Source organism: Natator depressus, chromosome 6 (genome assembly GCF_965152275.1).
Source record: "Natator depressus isolate rNatDep1 chromosome 6, rNatDep2.hap1, whole genome shotgun sequence".
NCBI classification, from domain to species: domain Eukaryota; kingdom Metazoa; phylum Chordata; order Testudines; family Cheloniidae; genus Natator; species Natator depressus.
In genome coordinates, this window is record NC_134239.1 from 34,915,877 (window position 1) to 34,930,124 (window position 14,248).

At 42.5% G+C, this 14,248-nt stretch overlaps 1 protein-coding gene across 4 annotated transcripts in view; it reads right to left on the reverse strand.

Moving 5' to 3' along the window:
* Positions 1-14,248, reverse strand: part of SBF2 (SET binding factor 2) — a 563,151-nt gene that overhangs the window by 72,825 nt on the left and 476,078 nt on the right. For all 4 annotated transcript variants that reach the window (XM_074955034.1, XM_074955032.1, XM_074955033.1 and 1 more), the window contains exon 26: positions 1,765-1,963. In XM_074955034.1, the coding sequence (XP_074811135.1) occupies positions 1,765-1,963 (199 nt within the window). The remainder of the gene's footprint in view (positions 1-1,764; positions 1,964-14,248) is intronic.

Here is a 14,248-nt window from a genome sequence, read left to right on the forward strand (position 1 = left end):
ATTTAAGTAAGAAACAGTTTTGGAACAGCACATTACAAATTGCTGGTTATATAATGTTTAAAAAAACAAAACAAAGACAGTTTGGGAACTTCCATGATACAATAGTTTTGAAAACAGAAAATCAAGCAGGAGTGTTGTCTCTGGTTACATAAGTGGAAGAAGGATTCAAAGAGTTTGAGTACCTCTGACAAAGAGGATTCAATTAAAGCGTTAGTTTTTTCTCAAAATAAAACTGATTAAGGAGAGCACTTGGGAGATTTTACATTTTACTAAAGAATCCCTCTACTTACAGTTTGTATGGCAACTTCTACCTTCTCTGTATGTGTATATATATCTTCTTACTATATGTTCCATTCTATGCATCCGATGAAGTGGGCTGGAGCCCACGAAAGCTTATGCTCTAATAAATTTCTTAGTCTCTAAGGTGCCACAAGTACTCCTGTTCTTTTTGCAGATACAAACTAACATGGCTGCTACTCTAAACACAGGATTGTTTGTGACACAACATAAGTGAACTTATTTGACATTTACTGAACTTTATCATGAGGGAAGAAATGCCTAATCTTATGGTCTATTTCCTAAAATACAATACCTGAACCAAAATCACATGACATTAAATAACCATTCATATCCTGAAATTTGTAAACCAATTGGATATTGACTATTTTTCTCAAAATAGTGACAAAAATTCAAACAGGTATTTTTTGGGTAAGGATAAGGTATGAAAATTATTTTTAAAATATAGTGATTATAAGCAATTTAAAAGCATAGTTAATATAATGCAGTGTTTTCTTTGGTTCAAATTAACTAATAGTCACTCGTGATTGAATAAAAGTATTGCTGTCACATTGGTGCTTTGGATAAGAGACAAACAGTCTGGATTTAATATTTTTTTGTGCTCTTTCTATGAAAGTGATGGCAATTTCATTTTTCCATAACGAAAACAACTTTTAGCCTGCAGTGTCTTTGTAGGATGTGAGTGCTCCAGTGATGAAACTTCTGCAGATTTGCTGTTGTGTTAAACAGCATTTTTGTAGGTTTCAGAGTAGGAGCCGTGTTAGTCTGTATTCACAAAAAGAAAAGGAGTACTTGTGGCACCTTAGAGACTAACCAATTTATTTGAGCATAAGCTTTCGTGAGCTACAGCTCACTTCATCAGATGCATTTTTGTAGGCACTGATAATAAATCTCAGTGAACTTTCACAATAAAACAGGCTTATGCATTAACGTCTTTCTTACATTCAGGAGCTTACATATTGTATATGACAAACATTTTAAAGGAAGTGCTCCAATGACTGGTTCATGAGTTCTAATTTGCAGTTTCTGGTTTGAACTGTATTAATAAACATGCACTTCTAGGGCTTGTTTTCCTAGTCATAAACAGAAGTTTTATGTATGTAACATCCAGTAACTTTAAAATGAATTGATTGTATGTAGCTGCCAAGGAGAATAGACCTTTAGGAGTTTACAAATTAGGATTTTATAATGTACAAAAAGGACATTATAGATCCAACTAAAATACAAGTCTTAGTAGCTAAATATGCAGAGACGCTAACAAATATGTTACAACAAAAAGAAAGAGAATATCAGCACTGCTATGTTTGCTGTAAGTTCAGTGTTATTGGTTTTGGGTTTATGGCAAGTGCTATTTTCCCAGAATACTTTGTTCTCTAAATAAATGTGTTATATGTAATGGATGTTGTGGATGATGTGTAATATGGCAGATACACATTTCTAAACATAAGAGTGAACTGATTAACTCACCTTCTACAAAGTGAATACATCCTGTTCAATGCAGTTATTCGGAAATACTCGGTTTTTGAGCGAGAAGAGCTACTACTGATGGTCCCCAGTCCCAAACGCTGATAGTCTCTAAAACAGGCTCTCTCTACTAATTGCTCCATTGTTGACTTTTCTGAGGCTCTCAAAGTACCACTTGTGTGCAATTCACTGTCATCTGAAACTGAAGTTAAAATACTTTTCTAGTTTAGTATTTAGAAATTCACTAGTTATATAAAGTAGACTGTGATGCTTCATCCTAAGCAAAACATTACATTTACCAAATCCAGCAATTGCTGATGGCAGGGATTAATGAGAACTGATACCAATTTATACAAATTATAGCCATCAGGCTACAAATTTCATTAAAGAAATTTAAGATACAAGCTACAATATCCTGGAACTGATGGAAGGGAGCATATGTGAACCAGCAACACCCTAAAACTGTCACCAGCATCCCAGTGGCATGGAAATATTATCCATGACCTAAAAAGAACAGGAGTACTTGTGGCACCTTAGAGACTAACAAATTTATTTGAGCATAAGCTTTCGTGGGCTACAGCCCACTTCACCGGATGCACAGAATGGAACATATAGTCAGAAGATATATGTATAGACACACGCAGAGAACACGAAAAGGTGGATTAAGAGGCTAATTACTTAAGATCTATTATCAGCAGGAGAGAAAAACTTTTGTAGTGATAATCAAGATGGCCCATGTAGACAGTTGACAAGAAGATGTGAGGATACTTAACATGGGTATCCTCGCACCTTCTTGTCAACTGTCTACATGGGCCATCTTGATTATCACTACAAAAGTTTTTCTCTCCTGCTGATAATACCTCATCTTAAGTAATTAGCCTCTTAACCCACCTTTTCATGTTCTCTGTATGTGTATACATATATCTTCTTACGATATGTTCCATTCTATGCATCCGATGAAATGGTCTGTAGCCCACAAAAGCTTATGCTCAAATAAATTTGTTAGTCTCTAAGGTGCCACAAGTACTCCTGTTCTTTTTGCAGATACAGACTAACACGGCTGCTACTTTGAAACCTATCCATGACCTAAAACAGTTCTACTTTATGGCAAAGATGAGCCCATATAATTCCAAAGCTAGTAGTTCAGCATAATCTTCTGCACTGGGAAAGCTGATGTGGGATCTTCAGTTACTCCTGTGGATCTAACCTCCACGGTCCAAAGAAGTTGGAATGATGAACATTCCACATCCCACCCACCACAGAAACATAGAAATTACCTCACTAGATCAGTATCTAGTTTAGTATCCTGTCTCCAAAAGCAGCCAGCACCAGATGCGGCAGAACCCTACAGTAGGCAGATACCGGATAATCTGCACCCCATGTTAAATATCTAACTGATCTCTAGCAGTTAGCATGAGACATGAAGTTTAATATCTCTTCCACAAAATTTATCATTAATTATGATCATTCTAGATATCTTGTTATCCATATAAACGTCCAATGCATTTTTGACTCTTTATACGTTCTTGGCCTCAACTTCCTTTGGCAGTAAGCTCCACAGTCCATCACGAGGTTGGGAGACCAACCCAACCCTTCTCCACCCACATCACCAAAACAATTTAAGCCTTGTCCAGAAGAATAATGTACCCTGTTGCGGCACAGAACACAAATGTTGCAATTGCGTGAAATATATTTGGAGACCATACTGTGTTAAGTCTATGCATGGATTATGAATCAAAGTCTATACATGGTATCACTGTGGCCAGGGATTGTATGCAACTCCTAGGGGCAGGACTACCACAGTTCCTCCAGGAACCAAAACCGGAGGGTGATTAAGGTGAATCACTCAGGCTGTGAACACCTCCAGAGAGGTACCACCTGGGGGTGGGGGTGGGGGAGAAGCAGGGAAGGAGCTATGCATATCCTGGTTCAAAATGGGTTTTCCGGAGACCAACAGACAACAGAAGAGCTTTTGGTATAAAAAGTCGGGGTTTAAACTAACACAGGGACTTCTTTTGACTCAGCGAAGGACAGCATCTTCTGTCCAATGGGGGCCCCAACCCTTGAGGAAGAGTTGAAAGGACTTTGGCTTACTAGATCTATTAGACTGATGGGTACTTCTAGTCTGCTTTTAGCATGTGCATAGAAATTTTATTTTTTTAACATATATTTTCTCTGTAATGCTTTAACCCTAAGAATAAATGTATTTTGCTTTGTGCAGGCTAGGTGGTAACTGGTATACACTGTTATAGCCCCTGGAGAAAGGTTAATTTCAGATGCTGGACCCGTCAGATCTGTTGGGGAAATTACAGTGAGGTGTAGAGGAACTGTAAGCCTAAACCCTCAATGTGAAGGGAGAGAGAAATGGGTCAATGACCCAGAGGGGTGACGTCTGGGAGCCTGAAACCTTACAAGGGTGTTCTTAAGGAAGATGGGTGGAGGAGAAGGCAAAGATGCAGTTAACTCTGATATTGTCACACACACTTCCCAAAGTCTCACTCCTGTGAAAGGACAACAAACAAAAATTTAACCTGGATATATCCTATTCTTGTTTTCATAATTTGTGGCTTAAAGTGAGTTGGAATGATTGGCATCCTTTTTTACTGGCTTTAAAGTGATCCTGTGTATTCAACTGAATTGAATTGGTGGTAATCTTTCTTTTACCAGCATAACTATTTGTGATAATGGAAGATATATATAAAAATCCCTCATACAGCCAAAAGGAAATGGACCACATACTCTCTAACTACCTTAAATAGGCTTTATTCATCTGTCTAAAATTTTAGTGCATAGAAGTGTCTCTTACGTCACAGATTAGCAACAGATAATGTTCTGAATTTTCTTTGTGCTTCAATATCAATGTCAATCAGCCTTCTTCAGCAGAGTATTACTGTCAGTTGCACTTTCCCAAAGTAGAAAACAATTTCAGTCATGAGAGATAAAAACCACGTCTCAAGTTCAAGCTACAGTCAAATTCAAGTAAAGCATGGCCTTTATACAAAACCAGCCACCGACCTGCTATCACCACTTTATTTCAGTTCTTCCCAAATATTTCTGAAGGCAAATTTACTGTTCATGGTTTGTCAGCTCCATGCTCCCCCATTATTTGGCCTTTATAAAATGTGCGCATATGAATAGAATGAAGCTATTTCTGCATGAATTTTTGGCTAAAGGTACTGGGACAAGTGCACATTTTGAAATTAAAAATAGTTTAGTACAGTTCAATTTTTTGTCTACATTACAAAGCTTATACTCAATTTGACAACATTTCTCTCAAAGTGTAATGCATTCCATCTGTAATGCAATAACTTTTAATCAATTCAAAATTTCAGGAAATGCTCAAGGCATCAATGTGCAGAACCCTATTAATGCTGAAGAAAACTGGAAAACTAAAAGGAGAAAAACTGGGGACACATGGAGCCCTTGCCATCTAATCCGCACAGCCACAGCTTCAAGCATCTCTGCAATTATCTACAGATCAAACAACTGGTTGATGGCACCCATTATGCTTTCCAGCATAACAATACTCCATCTCATCTCTGCCCATCCTCCCAATAAGAAAAGGAGTACTTGTGGCACCTTAGAGACTAACCAATTTATTGGAGCATGAGCTTTCGTGAGCTACAGCTCACTTCATCGGATGCATCCGACGAAGTGAGCTGTAGCTCACGAAAGCTCATGCTCCAATAAATTGGTTAGTCTCTAAGGTGCCACAAGTACTCCTTTTCTTTTTGCGAATACAGACTAACATGGCTGTTACTCTGAAACCTGTCATCCTCCCAATGACACCCTGAATGTCTCACCCACAGATAGAAAGATTGATGGGGGGAGGGGGGTGGGAGAAAGGGAGGAAGAGAGGCATGCACATAGCCCCTGGCACATGGGAAGAGGGTAATGGGCATACAGAACGCCTGGCCAGGGATGTGGGGCAGAGGGTGGAGACTGGGGACCCTGATATGGGGAAGGAGGGAAGGAGCACATACAACCTCTGGCATAGGGGGTGGAGGTGGGCACTGGGGGCAGACAGATCCCCTGGCATGAAGGTGCACAGTGGGGGACTTGGTTTGGGTGGGAGATATGGGGAGAAAATTGGGATGCACACAGAGCCCTTGCCATTGGGGGGAATCAGGGTGCACACAGAGACACTGAAGGGGGCGGTGGGAAATGGGTAACCCTGGTATGGGAAGAGGGATAAATGAGGGGAGGCACACACAGAGTCCCTGGAATGGTGGAGGGGTTGGGGGAGTTGCAGGAAGTTCCTGAAATAGACAGGAGTGGGAGGGTGGCACATGGAGCTTGTGGGCTGGAATGGAGGAATGCAAGGAGCCCCCTGGGAGTGCAATATGCTCAATCTTCACAAGCTATGAAGTGTGCGACCCTCTTGTACAGAGGGAAACAACTTATGGGACTAGACTCTAGATAGCCTTTCCTTCAGGCACTTGTTCTAATATTGTCTGAAAAGGATTGTCTTATTAGGACCCCTACTGCACCTCAGACTAAAATAATCAATGTTATACTTGGACAAACTCTAGACAGGTTGCATTATGAATCTCTCACTTCCCTCTGTATGTTTATATGCTTACCAGAGTGAGACAAATAACTGACAAAGCAGGCTATGAGACAGTTTTTTCTAGGTGATAAGAAGGTATATTAAAAGCTACAAGCGATAATAGGCTTTAGAAATAATTTTTACAATTTTTTGACTATATCAATTCAATATTTAACATTTCTGAATGGAAATAAATGATTACTTACCTATAGTAACTGAGGTTCTTCGAGATATACTGTACATATGTGTTCCAGTTCAGGTGCACATGCATCTCAGGTGTTCAAGTTTGGATTCTTTTGGCCAGCAGTGTCCACCGCGGCCACGCCTGTGCCTGAAGTGTTCTAGTGCCTGCCTCCCAAGGGTGTAAAGGGTGAAGCAGGCCAAATTGTCCCTCACTTCCTTCACCAATACAGAATCTAGCTGTTATAGCACTCCACGGTAGTGGGGAAGGGGATGTTGGACATGGAATACCTGTGGGCAACATATGCTGAAGAACCACATTTAATGTAAGTAAGTAACCATTTCTTCTTCAAGTGCTTGTCTGTATCTATTCCACTTTTGGTGACTCACAGGAGAGGTCTGCTCTCCTCCTGCCAGTGGGGCCAATGCCACAGGAGCTGTGTACACTGCAGACTGAGAGGCGCTGCAACTTTTCAGTACACTCATTGCTGAACACATACAGCTCAGCGAGGTGGCAGCAGCCAGCAGGGCACCCACCTGTGCCGACCTCGTGGGGCAGGAAGAGGTGAGCCAATCTGACCTGAGCCTGAGTGGGTTTGGTTGTTTTCACAACCAAACCAACCTGGACCCAACACTTGTAGTTGGGCCCTATCAGGTTTGGGTCAGATTGCAGAACACTAATTCACAGGCAGTGATCTGGCACATAAGAGAAGGGTGCTTGGAGTCTATTTGAATAATGACTTGAAGAAGTGCTCTGCTAAAGTGGTTTTCAGTTCTTGATGCTTTTACAAGGGAGTAATGTTTTGGAAATGTGTGAATCCAATCCCACATAGGTGCCCTACAGATCTCAAAGATTGGTACACTTCTTAAAGAAGCCATAGTATCTGCCTGAGTCCTCATGGAGTGGGCGCTAATCTTAACTGGCAGATCTAAACTAGCTAGCTCAGTATACTCTGATGCAACTGGAAATCCAGTTAGATATCCTAGGGACAGATACTGCTAGTCCCTTCATCCTACCTATGAAAACTACAAATAATCTTGGGGAATTCCTGAAAGTGAATGATAGTGCCCTAAGCACATCCAGGGTATGCAGTATGGCTTCCCCTTGGCTGGAGTGGGGCATAAGAAAAAAGACAATGCTATACTGGTACTAGACATTCAGGTATTACTTAGATAGAAGTCAGACTACTTTCAGCAAGATTTTAGAGTGAGGCCTAAAGGCCACCTTATCCTTATGAAATATAGCAGGGGTGGCCAACCTGAGCCTGAGAAGGAGCCAGAATTTACCAGTGTACATTGCCAAAGAGCCACAATAATATATCAGCAGCCCCCTCACCCCAGCACATCCTGCGCACCGGCAGCCTTGCAGATCAGCACTTCCCCCTCTCTCCCCATGCCTCCTGCCAGCTGCGATCAGCTGTTTCGCAGTGTACAGGAGGCTCTGGGATGGAGGGGGGAGGAGCAAGGGTGCAGCAGGCTCAGGGGAGGGGGCAGAAAGGGGAAGGGGCCTTGGGGTAAGGGGTGGAGTGGAGTCAGGGCCTGAGGTTGAGCAGTGGAAAGTTGGCACCTGTAGCTCCAGCCTGGAGTCAGCACCTACGCAAGGAGCCACATATTAACTTCTGAAGAGTTGCATGCGGCTCTGAAGCCACAGGGTGGCCACCCCTGGAATATATATATTGTGCACCAGTCACAGTAATAGTAATACATACCTATATTTCTCCTTCCCTTTGGGCAGACGTTACTGCCACAAGGAAGGCAATCTTCATGGATAAATGATAAAGTGAGCACATAGCTAGAGACTCAGAAGGGTGGGCAATCAATCCCACTATGACTATGTTAGAGATCTCAAGCAGGGGAAGGCTTCTTAACTGGGGGAAACAGGTGCATATGGCCCTTAAGGAATCTAGCTACTGTCAGTTGGGAGAATGCTGGGTGATCCAGAATGGGAGGGATGGTTGGCTACCTAGCGTACTCTTAAAGAGCTTATAAACAGTCCTACATTTTCCAGCAATAAAAAGTAATACAAAATAGCACGTATCTCAGTGTCTAAGAGAGCTAACTGATATTGCTGGGTCCAAATAGCAAATCTTTTCCACTTTGCCAAATATGCAGGTCTAGTAGAGTCTTTTCTACTGTGGATTAACATACTTTGGACCTCTGCAGAGCAACTCCTCTCAATGCTGGTTTGCTAGCCTTCATCTAGGCTGTCAAGTGTAATGAATCAGGGTCTGGATGGAGGATCTACCTGTTGTTCTGGGAGATTATCTCTGGAAGAGGGAAGTGTACTGGATAGATTAATCACATCTGAGAACCAGAACTGTCTTGGCCAAGCCAATATCAGCATGATCATCACAGCTGCAGGCTTCCTTAGGACCTTGCTCAAGAGTCCAAAGGTCTAGGGCCTGGAGATGGTCCAGGTGAAGTCCCAACTCACGTGTGGAATCATTTGTCACTAGTGTCTTAGATGACAACGGTGGGGAAAAGGATAGTCCTTCTACCAGTTTAAATACAATAGGACTTCTGGGGCACCTGCACCTTTATGACTATAATATCTTTTGGGAAGATACAAATATTTCAACCATGTGACTTAGGTGAAGTCTGGCATACTATGTTATGTAAGTGCAGGAGGCCATGTGATCTAGAAGTCTGGAGTATGCTTGTCCTGAAGTTTGAGGATGAGCCTGTAAATGGTTGATGAAATCCATGATGGTGTTGAATCTGCCTTGAGGCAGATAAACCTTTGCTGCTGTAGACTATGAATTGTATCCTCTGGATTGGTACTAATGTTGACTTTTATATGTTGACTTTGAGACCTCAGGCAGTGAAAAGCTGAAGCATTTGATGATTGGAGTTGGTCACATGCTGTGTGATTTCTTCAGAATAAACCAATCGTTGAGGTAGTATGGTATACCTGGATTCCTTGCTTTCTCAAGTGAGCCACGACCAGTGCCAAGCATTTGGTGAATGCCCTTGTTGCTGCTGGTAGTCTGAATGGAAGAACTCTATATCGATAACAGGAATTTCCCACTTGGAATCTCAGATAATTCTAATGAGCTTGATGGATTGTTATGTAAAAGTAGGGAACTTGGAGGCTGAGAGCTGCAAACCATTCCGGGGGATCTAAGCAGGGGCTTATAGAATCATAGAATATCAGGGTTGGAAGGGACCGCAGGAGGTCATCTAGTCCAACCCCCTGCTCAAAGCAGGACCGATCCCCAATTAAATCATCCCAGCCACGGCTTTGTCAAGCCTGACCTTAAAAACTTCTAAGGAAGGAGATTCCACCACCTCCCTAGGTAATGCATTCCAGTGTTTCACCACCCTCCTAGTGAAAAAGTTTTTCCAAATATCCAACCTAAATCTCCCCCACTGCAACTTGAGACCATTACTCCTTGTTCTGTCATCTGCTACCACTGAGAACAGTCTAGAGCCATCCTCTTTGGAACCCCCTTTCAGGTAGTTGAAAGCAGCTATCAAATCCCCCCTCATTCCTCTCTTCCGTAGACTAAACATCCCCAGTTCCCTCAGCCTCTCCTCATAACTCATGTATTCCAGTCCCCTAATCATTTTTGTTGCCCTCCGCTGGACTCTTTCCAATTTTTCCACATCCTTCTTGTAGTGTGGGGCCCAAAACTGGACACACTACTCCAGCTGAGGCCTCACCAGTGTCGAATAGAGGGGAACGATCACGTCCCTCGATCTGCTGGCAATGCCCCTACTTATACACCCCAAAATGCCATTGGCCTTCTTGGCAACAAGGGCACACTGTTGACTCATATCCAGCTTCTCGTCCACTGTAACCCCTAGGTCCTTTTCTGCAGAACTGGTGCCAAGCCATTCGGTCCCTTGTCTGTAGCGGTGCATTGGATTCTTCCGTCCTAAGTGCAGGACTCTGCACTTGTCCTTGTTGAACTTCATCAGATTTCTTTTGGCCCAATCCTCCAATTTGTCTAGGTCCCTCTGTATCCTATCCCTACCCTACCCTCTCCTCCCAGTATTTACCTCTCCTCCCAGTTTAGCGTCATCTGCAAACTTGCTGAGGGTGCAATCCACACCATCCTCCAGACCATTTATGAAGATATTGAACAAAACCGGCCCCAGGACCAGCCCTTGGGGCACTCCACTTGATACCAGCTGCCAACTAGACATGGAGCCACTGATCACTACCCGTTGAGCCCGACAATCTAGCCAGCTTTCTATCCCCCTTATAGTCCATTCATCCAGCCCATACTTCTTTAACTTGCTGGCAAGAATACTGTGGGAGACCATGTCAAAAGCTTTGCTAAAGTCAAGGAACAACACGTCCTTTCCCTTCATCCACAGAGCCAGTTATCTCATCATAGAAGGCAATTAGATTAGTCAGGCATGACTTGTCCTTGGTGAATCCATGCTGACTGTTCCTGATCACTTTCCTCTCCTCTAAGTGCTTCAGAATTGATTCCTTGAGGACCTACTCCATGATTTTTCCAGGGACTAAGCTGAGGCTGACTGGCCTGTAGTTCCCAGGATCCTCCTTCTTCCCTTTTTTAAAGATGGGCACTTCATTAGCCTTTTTCCAGTCGTCCTGGACCTCCCCCGATCGCCATGAGTTTTCAAAGATAATGGCCAAAGGCTCTGCAATCACATCCGCCAACTCCTTTAGCACTCTCGGATGCAACGCATCCGGCCCCATGGACTTGTGCACGTCCAGCTTTTCTAAATAGTCCCGAACCACTTCTTTCTCCACAGAGGGCTGGTCACCTCCTCCCCATGCTGTGCTGCCCAGTGCAGTAGTCTGGGAGCTGACCTTGTTCGTGAAGACAGAGGCAAAAAAAGCATTGAGTACATTAGCTTTTTCCACATCCTCTGTCACTAGGTTGCCTCCCTCATTCAGTAAGGGGCCCACACTTTCCTTGACTTTCTTCTTGTTGCTAACATACCTGAAGAAACCCTTCTTGTTACTCTTAACATCTCTTGCTAGCTGCAACTCCAGGTGTGATTTGGCCTTCCTGATTTCACTCCTGCATGCCCGAGCAATATTTTTATACTCATCCCTGGTCATTTGTCCAATCTTCCACTTCTTGTAAGCTTCTTTTTTGTATTTAAGAGCAGCAAGGATTTCACCGTTAAGCCAAGCCGGTCGCCTGCCATATTTACTATTCTTTTTACACATCGGGATGGTTTGTCCCTGTAACCTCAATAAGGATTCTTTAAAAAACAGCCAGCTCTCCTGGACTCCTTTCCCCCTCATGTTATTCTCCCAGGGGAATCTTGCCCATCAGCTCCCTGAGGGAGTCAAAGTCTGCTTTTCTGAAGTCCAGGGTCCGTATTCTGCTGCTTTCCTTTCTTCCTTGTGTCAGGATCCTGAACTTGACCATCTTCTGGTCACTGCCTCCCAGGTTCCCATCCACTTTTGCTTCCCCTACTAATTCTTCCCGGTAGAGGCTTGTGCTGCCACCCTGAACTTGGGACAGCTAAATACCTTGCTCTAAATCCAAAATTGGGCACCAGCCTCCCTTTTTCTTTGGAATTAGAAAATAATGGGAGTAAACCCCATTCCCTCTGCATTCTACAGGCACTTCTTCCACTGCTTCAAGACTTAGAAGTGATCCCATTTGTAGCTGTAACAGTCTCTCGTGGGAGGGATCCATGAAAAGGGATGGGGAAGGGAGATGGCGGGTAGGAAGGGTCTGAAATTGTATGGAATATGCCACCGTGATGATCTCTAAGACCCAATGGTCTGTGATGCTGAGAAAATAAAGTAAATGGTTTCCAAAAGGAGAAGAGGAGTAAAAAGATCCTCTAGATGTTACAAATGGCTCCTGACCAAGGCATCAAACCAGCTGCCTTCAAGCTGTTGCAGGGAGTGGCTGACAAAGAGGAGACAAAGGGTATCTCTTTTTTGGCACCTCTGCTGAATACAGTAGCTCTGCTTGGAGTAGGTCTGGTGCAGATGTGGTTACTTCCCAGAGATCTTAAAGTTGCTTGTGAGTTGGCTTATATTCAGAATTTCTGGTTCATGGGAAATTTTGACATTTTGAAATTTGGTTTCAATCTGATTCCTTGGTTGTTTGTACTTCTCTAGGTATGCCAGAAAACATCAAGCACAAGGACTTCCTCATGGCAACAGATGTGGCCATGGTCTTAACTGTTGTGTCTGAGCCTCCAGTCTAGTACAACATGGTGAGAAGGGTGTGCTGACCTTCAGAGACTACCGACTTACACTCTTCGCTGAAGTTTAAGCCAAGCCTTGCTCACCTTTTGCTTTCTTGAACAACCTGAAAATGCCCATCATTAAATGGCATCACCACATCACAAGAAAGGCAATTCTTAAAACCAGGAGACTCCAGTTCAGCCATCAGGGTTGGAACCCAGTACTGAGGAAGCCTCACAAACTAAGGCATTTTTAAAACATTTTTTAAAGGGGGGTGGAGGAGAAGCTAACAATTAATCTATTAACACTAAACTTACTAACACTTCCTGCCTTTTATGCACTCCGGGCAGCAGGACACAGAGAGTGCAAGCACAACCCCAGTGGACACTGCTAGCCAAAGAATCCGAGCTTGAGCGCAGGGAGTGGACATGCACCACAAATGGAATCTATGTGGACAAGGACCGAAGAAGAATCTGGATTTTCATGCAAGGAGAGTTATTTCTGACTAATGTGTGGACAGTTTCCCTCTGATTTCTTTCCCTTCTCCCTCAGATGAGTGAAGAGCATTAGGTATTTTTAGCCTTTTCCTAGAAGGCTTTGTTCATTCTTTTTGAGAGCTCACAATGAGCCAAGCTTAAGAGTTCAGTAGGAATGAGCTTTATATACATCCACATATTTTGTCCCACTCACACTTACCAATCAGTTCAATCATTTTATTAATGAAAAAAAAAGTATTTTAAAAATAAAACAAAAGAAAGGGAAAAAAAGATCTCCTTTTCCTACTTGTAATCTTTCCTATATATATCCAACACCAGTGCTGTGATAAATAGGAAACATTTGGCTTGTATGATGTTTTTAAGAAACAATTAATTTTTGATACACTTCATTATCTGAAATAGTAAATGAGTGAGGAATGGTGTGACAAAACAATACCTATTTAGGTATAGGAGAATCTGGTTCCCTCTAGTGGTATGTTTTATAGTAGCATTGATCCAGATTAGGAAAAAATGGATGTAGTGACAGCAGTTGTATGTAGTGTTGTTGTAGCCATGCTGGTCCCAGGATATAAGAAATATATCTTTTATTGGACCAATTTCCATTGGTGAGAGAGATAAGCTTTTGAACTTGTCTCCCTCACCAACAGAATGGTTCAACAAAAGACATTACCTCACCCACCCTCTCTCTGTAGTGACAGCAGCACATTTTAGAAACAGACTTATTTAGAAAAAAACCAAAATAAAACGAACACTTTCTGCCTTCAGCCCCAACATACTTTCCATTGAAATCTGGAAGTGTGATATTTTCACATGTAATACTTTTTGTTCATTGAAGAAATCCCCTCATTTTATACCTTCATATCTGTTGATAGAACCTATGCTATTTGCTTCTTCCTTACACCTGCCTTTTTAGAATGAGACTCAACCACTCTAGATTAATGGCTCAAGACAAACTGTTTAACAACACCGTACATGAATGCTGCTGAGTTTGCCTTAATGCTGTTAGCCAACTATATCCTTGTCTACTTCAGGGTGCTGTATGGGGTGGTAAACAAAGTTGTACTGACCACAGTTTGGTGATTTAAAAAAGGATCTGAAATTGAAAATTTCCTCTGCAAATAAACTAAG